Source organism: Lutra lutra, chromosome 13 (genome assembly GCF_902655055.1).
Source record: "Lutra lutra chromosome 13, mLutLut1.2, whole genome shotgun sequence".
In the NCBI taxonomy this organism is placed as follows: domain Eukaryota; kingdom Metazoa; phylum Chordata; class Mammalia; order Carnivora; family Mustelidae; genus Lutra; species Lutra lutra.
The window spans coordinates 63,286,968-63,303,482 of record NC_062290.1 but is presented as its reverse complement, the minus strand read 5'-3'; the positions used below and the strand labels follow the sequence as shown (position 1 = coordinate 63,303,482).

The following is a 16,515-nucleotide window of genomic DNA, read 5'->3' as shown; positions in this document are numbered from 1 at the left end:
CTGCTGCCATTAACATATACATTCACGCCCTGGAAACTGGCAAATAAAGCTGAGCAGAAACACACTCTGAACATAACGGACCCAGCCCACATTACTCCTCACGAAAGAAAAGCAAGAACAGAAGGAATCACAGGGCGCAGGCCACTTGGTGGTATGTTCTAGTGCAGAGCTTCTCAAATGTCAGTGTGCCTGGTATCACCTCGGATCTTGTCAAAATGCAGACCCAGGAGGTCTGGGGTGAGCCCCAAGGCTTCGCATCTCTAACAAGCTCCCAGGGGATGCTGATAGGCTGATCCATGAGCCACAAGCAACATGGCTCTAGGGAAATTGTACAGGAAGTGTAAGCTGTACAGGTCATGAGGGCCACGGCTGCCCTATAGGGCACCTTTATGCAAATTAGGAGGTGCTTCCTTCCAGTCTGTACTTGGCAAGCTGTGCTCACACCAGACTTCAGTAGGAACCATCAAAGCAGCCATCCCCAGCAGCCTGCTGGCCACCATTGCTAACTACCACTATTTCCCATGGGACCAGATGATAGTAAGTGATTAACCAGTGGTGAACACAATACTCCCACAGTCTGCCTTAACCCACAGTTTCTCCTCTGCAGGGCAATCCATTCTGCCTGACTTAAAGGACCAAAGGGCTCAGAAGGGCCTTTGAAGGATGCACCTTGGAGGTTATGGCCCATTCATTCACCAAAGACATGTGTCTTTGAGTCCTTTCTCCCCAGGCCTGAGGTCCAGCTTCAACTGAAGAAACCCTGGGGGCAAATCTCCAGGCCAAAATGCTTCTTCACAAATGCTTCCTGGAGGCAGTGGGAAAACCCTGAACACAGAGTCTGACAGGCTTGGTTGAGATCCCCAGTGTACCATTTACAAACTGTGTGACAGATGGCAGGCTCCTTACTCTCTTTGACCTCAGTGTCCTGGTCTCTAAAATGGGGATTCTCTGGGCACCTGGGTGGCTCAGTGGGTTAAGCCGCTGCCTTCGGCTCAGGTCATGATCTCAGGGTCCTGGGATCAAGTCCCGCATCGGGCTCTCTGCTCAGCAGGAAGCCTGCTTTCCTCTCTCTCTCTCTGCTTGCCTCTCTGTCTACTTGTGATCTCTCTCTGTCAAATAAATAAATAAAATCTTTAAAAAAAATAAATAAAATAAAATGGGGATTCTGATAGTCACCTTTCCAAGTGCTGAGGATGAAATGAGATGGCGTGAAGTGTCAGTGTGTCTGAGCCACAGTGGGGGGTCCTACACCTCAATTTTCTTGTTCTTTAGTGGAGGGGGTGGAGACTATGACAAGAGAGGCTTATAGTTTATTCTGGAGAGAACTGGCAGTTTCCAAAACCATTCAGCAGCCCAACTGGGTTACTGATTCCCAGAGCAAGTAAGGCCCTATCATATCACCTAGTACTAATTCACTACCTTTCCCTTACCGATGGGAAAACAGAAGCCCAGAAAGAAGTGGACTTGCTCCAGACCTCATGACAAAGGAGCCATGGATCCACAACTAGAATCCAAAAAGCAGAGAGGCTCTCTGGGATTTCTTGGAGGGGCTCCCGGGGCAATGCTGGTGAGCATGGGGTACCTGTGCAGGACCATCCCGGCCTCCCCACCTTCCTGGACACGCAGCTCGACCACACTTCTGAGTGCGCCCTCCCCCCATCCCACCCTAAGCATCTGAGCTCTTTCTGGCCAGTAGAATGTGCTAGAGGTGATGTTCATCACTTTCCATCGCCTCTTTCCTCTCCTTAGTCCCAGCCTGCCAGCTGGAAGATGCCAGTGTGGTCTCGAAGCCATCAGATGGTGGAGTCACAGGATGGAAGCATCCTGGGTCCCCTAGTCACGGCTTGGAGGGAAGGGGAGAGGCCCGCCGAGGAACCACCACCATGGACTTGGCGGGAGTGAGAAACACACCTCTGCTGTGTTAAACCGGGGAGACTTCTACTCCCTTACAATTAGCCTACCTTAATCCACACTCATCGGGCCACATCCCTTCTATGTTCACAACGGGGACAACTCAGTCTAACAGGGCCCATGTATGATAAACCCTTCAGCCCCCAGACCAGACCCAGCCGAGGGGCGTACCAGCTTACCATTGGTCCCGGGGCTCCGTGCTCTCCAGGTTCACCCTAAAACAGGGAGACATGAACTTGTCATTCAGAGGGCCACAGTCCATGGCGGGAGCAAACCTGGGATGCTGACACAGACGGCTGCCTTCAGGATTGGGTGACACAATTACCTTTTTCCCCTGCAGCCGTTCCAGAGGAATGTCCCCTGTCAGGATGGCACCTGGCTCTCCCTTCTCGCCCTGCAATTCAGAGAACCTTTGATGACATGGGGCTCTTCTTCACTGCCTGGGCCCCGCCTTTCCTGTTGCCCGGCCCCGCCCCTCCAGCCCTACCGCTCTGACATAACCTGTGTCTGAAGAACCACAGCAGCCTCCTCAGGGTTACTGCCTCCAAACACCATAGGACAAGGGGGGGGTCCTGCAAGCCCCCCCACAGGGCTCCCCAGTGTTGACAGATCTGCATTGTCATCCCCTACCCTCCTGGGACCAGCCTGACGAGGTCCTCCCCACCTCTTGCTACACGGCACCCCTCTGAGAACCTCTGACTCCTAATTATTTTGCGGCTTTCTTTCCTAACAATCCCTATTCTTGTTAAAACATCTGTAATTGGAAAAGAGACAGGTGAGAACACCAGGAGCCTCTCTCAACACAGAGGCCTTGTGTCTCCATGTGGAACTTTGTCCCCAACGCCAGGCTCCCGGGCAAACCTGGTCGGGCAAAGTTATCTCAGCTGCCAGGAGCTCAGGGGATGGGGAGACCAGTGGCAAATCCCACCCCCAAATCCTGTCCTCAGCAGAGCTGTCTACTTATCCCAGGAGGCTGGTGGATAGAAGATACTGGTGCACAGAGAAGGCCGGTGGAAGAACCCTCCATACCACCCTGAGGCTTTGGCTCCAAGCTTCAGCGCTGGCCCCTGGAGGGGCTGGGCTTGACCCCACTAAAGTCTCCCTCCCACGGGGCCACAAGCAGCCAGGACAGTGGTGCCAAAGCAAGCAGAGCAGCCCCTTCCCTCTGTCCCCCTAAGCGCCCACCTCATGTTCGGCTCTTACCCCTCCGCCGGTGAGGGAAGGCAGTCCTGAGCACGGCAGCAGCGAGAAGGACAAGCACAAGAACGTTAGAGGCTGAGCGAGAGAAAGCCTGTTTGCTGTGAAGCCTGGCAGCTGGCTGGGCGCCCTCCCAGTTTTCAAGATGGCAGGAGATTAGGGGTGGCCATAGCGTGTAGATCCCTCTAGAAACGGTGTAAGGCAAGAGCCACTCTTGCTTGACCAGGCTTCCTCCCAAGCCAGAGCAGCTGCTTGCCAAAGGCCCAAGGCAGTGAAAAGCATCCCAAGACATCGCCCCATGTGGTGCCAAACTTAGACCCCCTCCGTCCAGCACACTGCTCCCCCTCCCCCCAAGACTGTGATTCAACAGACACCAGAGCCTCTGTTAGGGGGCCAGGGCAGGGTGTTGGGGGGAGAAAGAAAGAGAGAAGCTTAATGCTCCCTCCTTTTGGAGACATAACCACCCTCCGTGACTCTCAAGGCAGGCTTCAGGGCTGCTCCTACTGGCTTTGCACAGACCTTCCATGCAGCAGTGGCCATACTTTCTGTCGGCTAATTGCATGTCCGTTCCTCCTATCTTACTTCTGTGTCCCTAGTGCCTACTATGGGAAACTGGCTGGCACACCCCAGGGAACAGATATGCGGCGGATGAGTACACAAATGGATAGATGAATTAATGACCCAGTCCCCAGTCATTGCAATCTGTGTAGGGATGTCATTCTCCACCTTATCTATAAAAACCAACTGGGGCGTTAATTCTAAGAGGCAAAGGTGGAAGAGTATAAAGTTCCACTCATTGTCCTGGGAGCTCCAAGGACATGCTTTGCATGCTTTTTATTCTAAAGCTTTTGGACCAAGACTGCCATCCAAATGCAGAATGCCCAGCTTATAATTTCTAAATGTCAGCATTCATTGTACTCATTAATTATATATTTTTTATTCAATAAATGTCTTGACTGCCATTTGTACCAGGACCCATGCTAAGCACAGGAACTATAGAGAAAAAACTGGCATGTGGCCTGCCCTTGGGGAGTACACACTCTAATGGGGGGGTGCCCAACAGGGAGTTAGACAAAGCACAGCACCTATGACAACAACACTCAAGGGCATGTTGAGTTCTCTTCCCAAACTGAGATGAGAATCCATTTCTCCTCCCAATAGCCCACCTATACCTTGGAGGAGCATGGAGATTAGAAAAGTTAAGAGCTGGGGAATGATGGCTAATAAATACAGAGTTTCTTCCTGGCATGAAAATGTCCAAGAACTGGGTGCACCTGGGTGGCTCAGTCTGTTAAGCATCTGCTTAGGTCATGATCCCAGGGTCCTGGGTTTGAGCCCCAAACCAGGCTCCCTGTTCAGCGGAGAGCCTGCTTCTCCCTCTCCCTCTGTGTGCTGCTCTATCTACTTGTGCTCTCTATCTCTCAGTCAAATAAATAAATAATATCTTAAAAAGAAAGAAAGAAAACATCCAAGAATTGGATAGTGATGACAATCCTTTAAGGGGTAGCTTCTGTGGTACGTGAATGATATCTCAGAAAGTTTACAAAAGTTAACAGTGACTTTCAGCCAGTTGGAAATACTTGGCCAATTCTGGAGCATGATACCACTAAACACCCAGCTCCCTCTTACCTGTTCTCCTTTCAGTCCTGGAAATCCAGGCACACCGGTGTCCCCTTTTGGTCCTCGAGGGCCCTGGAAGGAATCATCAGAGGCTATTTTATGGTTTGTTAAGATTAAAATGCTTTAACCAAGTGGAATTATTTTTTTTCAAAAAGTAGAATATGAAGGGTCATTCTGCGGGTGGGAAGAAATCACCATGAGCCATGAAGCCATGATCTGGCAGGGCCTGGCAGAAAGAAGACAATACTGACCGAAGGCTTCCTCTGACAGCCGCCACTGGAACAGCCTCGTCCTGCTGCCTCTGGTGGCCCTGTGGGTCCTTCCAGGCCATCCCGTAGCTGGCCTCCACCCACCATTCACCTTCCGTGACTGCTACTTCTTCTCTGGCTCCCTACCACTTATGGGGCGAGATCCAGGCAGCCCAGCCTGACACCCAAACCCAGCCCAGCCAGCCTTAGACCTCACCCCCTTCTCCCTGTCACCCCACCAGGGTGAGCCTTTCCCCTTTTCCTCTGCGTCTCCGCCCATGCCTGTCCCTCTGCAGAAGAGCCCGTCTGCCCCCTTGAGGAGCCAAATTCTGCACACCCAGCCAGAGCTGACCTCTTCTCAACCCCAACAGACGCTCAATACCTGTGACGATGACTCAAAACTAGATGTCTGCCCCAAAAAGGCTCACACGCTTTACTGCCATGAAGCTTTCCACTAGTCCCTGTCCTCTCCACTGGGTTAAAGGGTGAATTATGCGCGAGAGCAGTGGCTTTCAAATATTTGTGATTATTATTTTTTAACAATGAAGCTTTCTGCCGTCCTTCTTCAAACAAGACTTAAATGAAAACCCAATATATAAAATATGTCAAATGGAGGTTCTTTATTGGAGGTCCCCCAGAAACTGCCTTTGTGGCCTCCTCTTTACTCCCTAAAGTAGCCCTGTAGACTCCCTCAGGAACACAGAACTACTCATCTAGAGGAAAAAGTATTCTGGAACATGCCACCAGTTTGAAGCCACCACGCCGGGGCTCAGAGGTGTGGCCTCTTTTCCTAACAAAGAGGTGTCCTCCTCGGCTGCCACTCTCTCCTGTGTCTAAGGGTTACTTCATACGTATTTTCAGTGTCATTGTCGGATATGCTCCTTTTACAAAACGTAAAAAGTTCAGAAAAGTAAAAAAAGAAACAGAAAAAGAAATTGTTTATCATCCCACCATCAAGAATCAATTTATGTCACAGTTTTGATAAATTCCCTTCATTTTCCCAGAGACAGTGTATAGGCCTGCTGGCATTGGGAAGTTCTAGAGCTGTAGTGTCTTGGAGAAATCATGTAGATTTCACTCTGGAGCCTTAAGGTTCAGCACAGGTTCCAAGTTCTAGACAAAACTGATCAGGGACGCCTGGGTGGCTCAGTTGGTTAAGCAGCTGCCTTCGGCTCAGGTCATGATCCCAGCGTCCTGGGATCGAGTCCCGCATCGGGCTCCTTGCTCAGCAGGAGCCTGCTTCTCCCTCTGCCTCTGCCTGCCATTCTGTCTGCCTGTGCTCGCTCTCTCTCCCTCTCTCTCTGACCAAAAAAAAAAAAAAAAATCTTAAAAAAAAAAAAAAAGAACTGATCAGTTTCTACACAGAAATGCATATTCACCTTCCACGATGGAAACCCCAATGGGGTTTCCTATGAACTGTTGGACTTCCGGTCTATGATTCCACTTCCCCCCATCCCCCATCACTACTACCTTCTCACTTTAGGAAACTGATCTGCTGGAACTGTATCGACCGTATCTATCTATCTACCAACTGAAATGTTTGACTCATCCACTTGCATTCATAGAAAGCCAACCACGGGGTCTGGTTTCCGCTGGTACTGTGGAAGAGAGAGATAAGACCCAACCTCCACAACCTGTTCACAGTAAAATTGAGAAAAAAAGACAAGGACGCAAATAACGGTTATTCAGGGCAGAAAAGAATCATGGCAGAGCTGAAAATAAAGCCTATGGGACTCAGAGGAGGAAAGGATCCCTCCATGTGGGGGCCAACGAGGACAGGTTACATGAACAAGATAGCACAAGAGCTTGGTCATGCAGAATGAGAGTGGCATTCCAGGGGGAAGGAACAGAATGAACACAGCCCCAGAGCACAGAGGGAGGAGGGCCACTGTGGTACTTACTGGAAATCCTGGCAGCCCAGGTATACCCTCCGGACCCTGTGACATAACAAAAACCAAACGGATGGGTGAGGAGTAGCATTTCCAGCAGGAGGCCAGCAGGAATGTGGGGCCTCAGGGCCCACCCCTCCCAGCACCTCCCAAAGGCCCAAGCATGTTCCTGTGTGGAGGACCCCATGATCCGTTCCTAGACGAGGATGCCGAGGCCCGGGGCGGGAAGGAACCGTGCAGAGTCACGTGGCTAGTTAGTAACAGAGCCAGAAACTGTCCAGGAGCCCAGAGGCCCCACTCCCTCTCCACCGCCAGGGAGGACCCTGCATTTGAAGCGGCTGACTCGTGCTCTGGGAAATCACTCAGCATCAACCTCAACACGTGTTCTTGAGAATAAGCCCCTCACTTCTGAGGAGTGGGCCTGGAGAGTGCACTGAGGTATTTGCGGGTGGAAGTGGGGGCGTTTGGGTGGCGTTCCTCTCCCTCAGAGAAGAATAAACAGAGTCTAGTTCACTACACATTGGTCAGGGCTCTATCTCCTGGCCCGGGCATCCACATACCTATTAAAGTCTGTGAGTTTGGCAGAATACATAAAGAGAGAGACAACTGGAAAGCAACACATTTCTCAATGCCCTGTGCATACAGGGGGGTGGGGAAGCTTGAGGGTGCTGGCTGGGACTTGAGTCCCGTCAGGGAGGGAAGGTCCTCTGAAGAGGACAATCTTGGCCCTTCATTAGGACTGGAAAGGACCCCTGAGGACCTGGATTTGCTAAGGCGGGGGCAGGGGGGAACAGGGATTGGCAGGGAAGGTAGATTCTAGAGGTGGGCAGAGGGAGAAGGGGCAGGGGCAGACAAGGCCCAGGGACTTTCAGAACAGAGAGACCAAATATTTCATTTGAGCCTGTACATTGCTTTAGTAATAACCCACCTAATACCCTAAACCTCTAATAGTTTGGGAAATACCAAGAGCCTCTGTGAGACGACTTTGGCTTGATAGCAGGTTTGCTTTAGGGGTTGATCACCAGGGTGTTTTGAATGATTGTCCAGAAATCAAGGGAAGGGAGCCCCAGGGGATGTAGTGCAGAAGAGACAGCAGAAGGCCCCACCAACAGAGGTGACCTGGTAGGAGACTGGCTCTAGAAGAACCTCCCAGATATTTGCAGAAGCCTTGGGGAGAGCACCGAGGGCCCCTGGACATGGATGGTGGGGGTTCCAGGCCAACCTCAGTGGGGACGACTGGGGGGTGACCCCCAAAGCCAACTATGGAGGTATGAGCCTCAGTCTCCATGTGGGCTTCCACAGAGGGCAAAGCAGGTCCATGCCCCAGCCTCTCATGAGCTGCCCCAGAGGCTAGTGAGCCTATCAGAGAACAGGCTAAGGGGCTCAGCTGACCTCTCTCCCCAGCTGTCACCAGCAGATGCTGGGAGGGGTGATGGGAATGTATGGCACAGCCTGCAGGAAGGAGTTTCCTTCCTCTTAGGTCCTGCTGTGCCTTAGACCAACTCTGTGGACTAGCTTCCCTGAGTGTTCCTGGTCTCTAACAGGGGCTAGAAGAACCGAAGTAAGTCACATTCTCTCCTTGTGTACTGCTTTTCCCATGAGCACAGGGTTAGTTCTCTCTAGGCTCTTCCCATTCTGCAAAATGAAATCATGTTAAGAAAAGCAGGCCAAAGCCATCACATGGACGTCACTGGGTTTGTTACTTCTGATTCTCTGATTTCCATGACACATACTTCTGATTCTCTGATTTCCATGACACATACTTCCGATTCTCTGATTTCCATGACACATACTTCTGGTACATGAGACTGGAAGCTTCCACTGCATTGGACAAAACTCCCAGGACAATCAAATTAATGTGATGGCAACTTCTCAGAAATGCAAAGTTCCTTTTCCCTTCTATCCTGATACACTCTAGCTCCACGCTTCAGGAGCTAAAAGGGTTCCAAACCAATCCAACTTCATTTCCTCAGGGGCCTCTGGGTAGGACCCTCACTCTGGCGGCAGCTGTGGATACGCACCGGAGGCCCAGCCAGCTCAGGGATGTCTGAGAGATTCATGAATCCGTGGGTGAGGTTGGTCAAGGACTGAAAAGAAAGAAAGCAGACAATGAGACAGAGGGTAGCACACACCCCACTGGTGGCAGGCTTTAACGGAGGTCACCCCAGGATGACAGAACACAGGTAGACACCGTAACATCCGAAACTGACTGCCAACACACCCATCCCCTCCCCCATGTCTTATACAACAGCACTGAGCTGCCCTAGCACTTTCTTCTTTCAGTTAACCTTAAACTTGCACAATACGTACATGCCTGCTCTCTTTTAAAATTTTAAACATGTGTCTATATTTTAAGATATATATATCTATATATCTATATATATATTTTAAGATATAGATATATAGATATATATATCTCCACAGTAAGCTTGCAGTGTTGGCGGTGTTTGCGTGTGTGTGTGTGTGTGTGTGTGTGTGTGTGTCCACGGGCCTGTTTTACATAAATGGCATCAGGCTATCTGTATGGTTTTTCAACTTGTTTTCTCTAACTATGCAGCATGGCCATCTTTCCATGTGGAACTGGCCGTATGGGGCATTTTTAGTTTTAAGGTATTACTAAAAGCTGTCTTAAAGGGCCATACAATTCACACGGTTGCTAGAGCATATGAGATTAACTATTTCACCACACCCTTACCCATGCTGGATATTTTTAATACCCCTCTCTCCCCCTTTTTAAACTCTAGTCATCCTTTTTTCCAGTTATTTGGGATTTTTGTTTTTCTGTCATCTACTGGTATGATGTCATGTGTCTCCAAAGGGCCACAGTTCCTCACCAGTGTGAGGCCCTAACATGAAGGGGACCTTGCTCTGGTCCCAACCACATCCCAGCCTTCTCTACAAATTTCCATCTCTCTCCACCCCACCCCATCCACAGCCATCAGCTCCCTGGGCCTTGGACACACTCACATTTTCTACTCTGAACGGTGGGCCTGCCACCTGAATTCTGGAGGTCCTGTCCTTCACACTTACCTAGTAAGATCCTTCCCAGCTCTCAAGTCTCTGCTCAAAGACACTTCCTCCAGAAAGTCTTCCTGAATTTCTCATAACCCAAAATATCTTCCGCACTTGTTCCCTCACTTATGTTCCTCTGCCTCTCTGTTACAGCTCTGTTACAGCCGTTCTCTTGACTGCAAATGCTGCCAACCAGAGGAGTGTTCTGGAAGCCCCATGTGAGAGAACAGTGGTACTGGGGTAAGAACAGACACACGGGGTATGCTGGCGGCCGGGAACTCCAATGCCAGAAGCCAGCTATGTACCCTCTGTATAACCACCAGCGCTGAAGGCCCCAAAAGCTGTGGACAACCTTATCTCCCCTTCAGCAAAGGCACAAAATACATAGTCATTCTCCAACCTGGATGACACTCACACTGGACAAGACTTCGATGCGACCTGGTGGCCCCCTGGGTCCAGGGGGTCCCACAATGCTGGCTCCATCCATGCCTCTGTCACCCTGGATACAGCAGTGATAGTGGAAAAAAAGTCATTGTACACGGATAACACTCCCAGAACCTGGCTGGGAACCCCCACCCCCATCTCAGATCTGTGACCTCACCTTGGGTCCTTGGTCTCCTTTTTCTCCTTTGGGACCCTGGTGAAACAAAGACATTCTCTGGTTTTCTTCTCTTCACTTTGCTTCCTCCCCATCTATCCTCCTGTCTTGCTGTCTCTCCCTAAGCACCCACATCAATTTTTTCCCCAGATAATGATGATGGGCAAATTCCCCTTCCGGAGTCAGAAAGAAGAAACACCCATAGAAGTTCTCTGCCAGCACGGAGCGAGTGTCCTCTTGACCCTGAATCTCAGAGCCTTCTGCATCTGGAGGAGAGGGAAGGGTCTTATTTAATCGTGGAGGGGGCTATGATGCCTGCCCCTGTGAGGCTTCTCTCCTGGACTGGTATCCTCAGCTCTGGGTCCCATCCAACAAAGATAATGAGATAAAGATCTCATTATCTTTGTCAGATGGGACAAAGATGGGGAGGGGTGGTCCTCTTGAGAGCAGGAATCATTGCAGAGGATGGATAATACCTCCCTGGGGCTAGGTGTAGCCGGAAGGAGCCCCTGTCAGGAGCGCAGGGTTCTGAGATGAGGAAAGTGTGAGTACTGAAGGGGGCAGCAGGTAGGAGGCAAGGAAGCCGAGATGCTTGATGGTAAGGGACAAAGAGAAGACTTTCAAGTTTTCCCCTATGATGTTTTATATAAAACGTCTGTGCCGCTCCTCAAAGAAATGAGCTATAAAGAGCACTTGGTGACCCCATTGCACGGCTGGCAGCCAAAGGCACAGAGAGGGTGAATTACTGAAAACAGCAGAGCCCGGATGGCAGCCCCCCAGATGAAGGCTTCCGAACTCAACCTACACTGGGAGCCACTGGTCCGGAGAGTCCAGATTCGTGTAACAGCCTGATGCTTCCAGACCCTTCAGGATCCTGGGAAAGAAAGAGAATGAGAATTTCTTACCCAGTTCCTGAGCACCTACTGGTGCCAGGTAGGGAGCTGGGCCCTGGGGCTGGGCTCAGTGGAGGGTCACCACTGTCTCTGTCATTGGACTAACATCTGTTAGCTGGTTTGCTCCACAGTCCCTACTGCACGTTGTACTTTAGCCACAAAAAGGGGGCAAAGTACCTCATGTCCAAGTCCCGCTGTACATCCAGGACCTGGGGGCCCTGGTGGTCCAGGAGGCCCTGGGGGTCCCATGACCCCGGGAGAACCAACTTGTCCATTTTTCCCTGGAGGTCCCGGTAAGCCTCTGTTGCCAGGGTCACCCTGTAAGGAAGACGACAGGTTTATTGTGCAGCCCTGGGTTCACCAGTGAAAGGAGCAACAGACACGCCTGAGTCCGAAAATCATTCTTTGTACTTAATGAGGCTGATGGGTTCTCTGACAGGCACTGCTTCGAGGTACAAAAACCTCCGTCTTGCTAACTGGCATTTCATGTGGAGACACGCTGATGCACTCTGTGCATCTGCCCTTTGGGTGGAGGGCGTGGGAGGAAAGCAGACATGGTATCCATTCTGCTTTCCCCAAGCACTTCCTGAGATCCGTCTCTCTCTGCTCCCAGACACGCAGACCCTCAGCACTCCAGCCCAATTGAGCAAACCCAAAGAAAGGCCATGAATGAGAAGAAAGTATTTTCTTTTTCTTTTACCTTTTCACCGACTGAGCCGTTAGGCCCCCTTGCGCCCTGGGGAAAGAACAAAACAAAACAAACAAGACACACACACACAAAACAAAAAACAAGAAAAAGGGCCAATTAATATACATCTCATTTGGTATAATCAGAGGAAAAAATGCAGAATTAATGACTTTTTAAAAAAGATTTTATTTATTTATTTGACAGACAGAGATCACAAGTAGGCAGAGAGGCAGGCAGAGAGAGAGGAGGAAGCAGGCTCCCTGCCAAGCAGAGAGCCTGATGTGGGGCTCAATCCCAGAACCCTGAGACCATGACCTGAGCCGAAGGCAGAGGCTTTAACCCACTGAGCTTTACCCAGGCGCCCAAGAATTAATGACTCTTAAGTAACAGGATATTAAAAGGGGCTGATGTCTCCGAGCCGAGAGCATATTACAGTTGTCAGTTTGCTAGGCAAGTTACACTGAAAGCTGGAGAAGTCCGTTTTTCAACTGTTAGCTCATTACCTACCTCAAGAGTGAAAAGGAGAGGTTAAAGATGAAACAAGGAGAGACTGGAGAGGAAGAATTCCCTTGGAGAATTATCTGTATACTGGCTGGTCCCTTTTCCCACCTTCCCACAATGCAAGTAGAGGGATATGTCTCCTACCTAAATCCAAGAAAGGGGTTTAAGAACTTGATATGTATGTCCTAGACTTTTGGAGATTTGTGGAATGATGATGGACTTTCTTCTGGATATATCTAAAGACCCAAAACTGGCTGGGGTGGCCCCGGAATGGGACTGGTGGGGAGGGTATCACTCTAAAGTGGGTTGCATGTCCATTCCCAATGGGAACCACAGTACAGGTTGAGAGAGGGGGGTTAGATGTGGATTCCATAGATGAGAACCCGCGATGAGCTCTGAGTAGAGGGGAGGACCAAGGGGGGGCTGGTGGCCAGGAGTGGTCAACCACAAGAGACATGGCCCTACATCAGGGGACTGTGGACAGGGCCCCCCAGTGGGAGAACCTCTCAGGATTCACAAAGGAAGGAGCCAGGAAAAAGTCTTGACACTTGATTGTGATGTACCTGCCTTCTGTGGCTCCGCCATTCTCCCCAATCCTTCTCTCCCTGGGCTGGATGGCCCTTCATATCAAATCCATAGAAAGGACAGAACAGAGAGTTCCAAAATAATATGCTCAAAAGTCAGATGGCAAATGACACCGAAACTGAAAATAGTGAGGAACGCTAAGGCAAAAACACAGGAAGCTGCAGCCAGAGACTTCAATGGTGGAGAGAAAGCACAGGGGAAAAAGGATCCTGCAGAGCAGTGGCAGCGGAAGCCAGGAGCTGGGTGTGCCTCTGATGGGCAGATAGGTTCAAATTCTGGAGCAGGAAGGCTGGCAAGTGGTGCCCATTCCCCCTCACCTCCTGGTCTCACGCCTACATGAACAATGAACGTTGTTTACTAGAGTCAGGACATAGGGCCGAGCCTCGAGTGGCTAAGGGAACCCAGGGAGGTCCAGGGGTACCCCAAAATTCATAAGACCAGCTGCAGAGGGGCCCTGCCTGATGGTACACCCCACTGTCCCCATCCTCTCCCCCAAACCTGCAAGTCTCTGAAGTAGATGCTGCCCAGCTCTCCAACAGAGGCAGAAAACAGACCGAAGAGAGGTTCCAATTTTGAAAGCAAACAGACAAGCAAGAAACACCACACATCCGGGGGGGAAGGCAACACAACACTGTGTAAGGGAGGCAGCAGTGCCGACAGAATGCACGCCCGGGGAAGGAGCAGGAGGAACAGAAGCCAATCGGGACTCTAAGTGTATACAATCTGTATTCTCAGGGAGAAAAGGGAGGGCTTTCCAGCCATGAGACGTGGGCAAACTATCATGGCATAAGCACAGATCACTTCGAGGATCTTAGAAATAAAAATACGTAACCATTGAAAGGAAGTGCTCTATAGGGACTGAATCACAAGAGAGGCACCGGAGCAGAGAATTACAGGATCTGGCTGTAGAGTCCCCCTGCCTTCCAGTGGGGACATTAGTGGGTGGCAGGATGGGAAGGGGTTCCGGGAGAAGGAAGCGGTGGTGGCCAGGCTCAGAGGCTTCTCTGCCTACCAACCTGACCGCTGAGAAACTACATGGGACTTTTCACCCTGGGCAGAAACAGAAAAGAATTGTATTCCAGTTCCTCCTCCTAATCTAGAGGCTGTGGTTTCTGTGCCAGCTTTTCTCGGGTGTGACCAGCCATGCCATCCTCTGCGGCCTGTCGCCATCTGTCCTTGAAGGAAGTGCCGACCTTCTGCACCTTTCCAGTCACAAGTCACATCGCAGTCAATCAGGGATATTGTGAGAAGTTAAACGAGCCTCCTCTCTCGACAACTGGACTCTATCCTCCGAAAACCTTATTGTGTTCCCAGCTGAGCATGTTAAAGAAAATTATGTTTGGAAAGTGAAAAACGGTCTTTTTCACATTACCTTCCCAGCCCTTCAAATTGAGAGTACATCTTGTAGCAGTTTCAAAGGAAGTTCTGGAAGGTATTTTGGACCTTGATTAACTGGTCTCAGAAACAGATGATTTTATCCAGCTTGTACATGCAAAAAGGTAGTATTTGGACTCATTCCGCTGGCTCAGAGATTCGGTGGCCACCATTTTGGAATCTGAGCGGATTGGCTTGGGGCATGGAAGAGCTCATCTTGGAATTTACGTGAACACATACAGTGGAAACTGGGAACCCCAATGACAAGAGTCAGCAAAGACTCTCTGCTCTCCAAATGACAGGGTAGAGCTGTACTTCACTGCTCAGTGGGGACTGGAGGATCCTGGAATTCCAACCAGTCCAGCTGCGGGGTTGGCTGTGGCAGTGAGGTATGGAGAGGCCAGCTCCACAACGGAAATACTGCCAAAGACTGAGGTGCAGGAGTGCTACAAAACCACACTGCAGAATTCACTAGAAATTTCCACTCATTATGGTAACTGAATTTGCTAAGGACTTTATTTGACTTCAGTGTACAAGAACATCAAAGAACCTAATAAATACATTGATTTTTTTTTTCCTGTTGTGGTATCTGAGATGTTACAACTTACTGCCTCATACATGTCTCTCAGCTGAGCTCTTGGTGTTTGTTACACTGATAACTTCAACTTGTTACAATTAGAACTGACCACGGTTGATTCGGTTTGATGGGGGCCTATGATCCTGATTTTGTACCAAACACGTCTGATGGTTAAAGAAGATATGAAACAGGAAATCGGGCCAATACTGAAATGTTCAAGTGACCTAAGCTGTTACCAGCGCCAAACCCATTACTGGACCTTTATTAAGCGTGGTGCACCGTGTAGGTTCTCAAGAGCACCCTGCTCTGCCGTGTGTAAGATTTAGAGAACTGCTCAAATCCCAGGTGGGGTTCAGTAGAGAAAGGGCAGCTGATAATGATTTACTTGCATTTCCCCTCATCTCATGGGCAAAACAGAATCTCCTATACGAGGCCCAGTGATGACATATGGGCAGTGGGATCACTCGAAGCCCATTAGTGGGAGCTCAACGCCCCTTCGCAGCTCTGGGCACTGAAGAAAACTTCAAAACACAAACTCCTTCTGGCCTGGCTGTCCCAGCACCTTTTGACATCGAAGAACACAGTGAATGACTCAGATTGTAAAAGGAGGACAAGAGTGGGGATTGCAAATGCTATATGTGTGCTGAAGATCTGGATGGCACAGTGTGCTGGGCACAAAGCAGGAAGGAATGTTCCAGAGATCCATCTCTAGCATGTTGCAGAAGCGTCCTTTCCAGAAGCATTCTGTAGCTGGGAAAGCAGGCAACTCTTGTCCTGTTCCTTCATGGGCTAGGGCAGATCTTCTAGGGCAGATCTCAGAGGAGCTGCTCCTCTTAATTCGGGGAAAATAAACTGAAAACGCCTGTCATCGAACTCGACATAAAGTAATCTATCTAAATTCTTAATGACCATCCGCATTTTGATGACAATCCCAATTTGAAAATAATGAATATATAGGATAATATTCTCTTGCCAGCCAAATAATTCCTTGGGGGAAAATTCTTTATTCTTTGGGGGAAAACTGCCCTTTGGACATCTGCCCAGACTGGTCTCCACACACGGTGAGAGAGAAGAGAGGCTGTTTTCTGGGCGGCGTGAGGAATGATCCCCTTACACGCAGCCATGTACCGCCTGGCAGGAAATGAGGCCCTTGTCACGGGAGGTATGCAAGCTGAGGAACAGATACCGTGGAGGGGAGTCAAGGATCAAGTGATGTGTCACTGGATCCTACATTGTGTGACGACCTGGAGGCCGCTCATGTTCTCTGGCACCTTCTGTTATTTCACATCCCTACCACGCTCCTCGGGTTACTTTTGTCCTTTAGGAGATTTTTTTTTAGGTAAATGTCATCTGCGAAGTTTCTTCCGAGCTTTCTAGATCTAAATTTCCAAGTCCTTCTAGAGTCTGCTTTCACTTGACCAG

The 16,515-nt window shown here is 50.0% G+C and overlaps 1 protein-coding gene across 1 annotated transcript in view; it reads right to left on the bottom strand.

The window, feature by feature from the left end:
* Positions 1 to 16,515, bottom strand: part of COL15A1 (collagen type XV alpha 1 chain) — a 103,614-nt gene that overhangs the window by 22,934 nt on the left and 64,165 nt on the right. Inside the window, exons 16-25 of the mRNA XM_047700545.1 lie at positions 12,069 to 12,104; positions 11,546 to 11,686; positions 11,281 to 11,349; positions 10,479 to 10,514; positions 10,293 to 10,376; positions 8,887 to 8,952; positions 6,878 to 6,913; positions 4,738 to 4,800; positions 2,237 to 2,305; positions 2,091 to 2,126 (exon numbers count right to left, since the gene is read on the bottom strand). Coding sequence (XP_047556501.1) covers positions 2,091 to 2,126; positions 2,237 to 2,305; positions 4,738 to 4,800; positions 6,878 to 6,913; positions 8,887 to 8,952; positions 10,293 to 10,376; positions 10,479 to 10,514; positions 11,281 to 11,349; positions 11,546 to 11,686; positions 12,069 to 12,104 — 636 coding nt within the window. The remainder of the gene's footprint in view (positions 1 to 2,090; positions 2,127 to 2,236; positions 2,306 to 4,737; positions 4,801 to 6,877; positions 6,914 to 8,886; positions 8,953 to 10,292; positions 10,377 to 10,478; positions 10,515 to 11,280; positions 11,350 to 11,545; positions 11,687 to 12,068; positions 12,105 to 16,515) is intronic.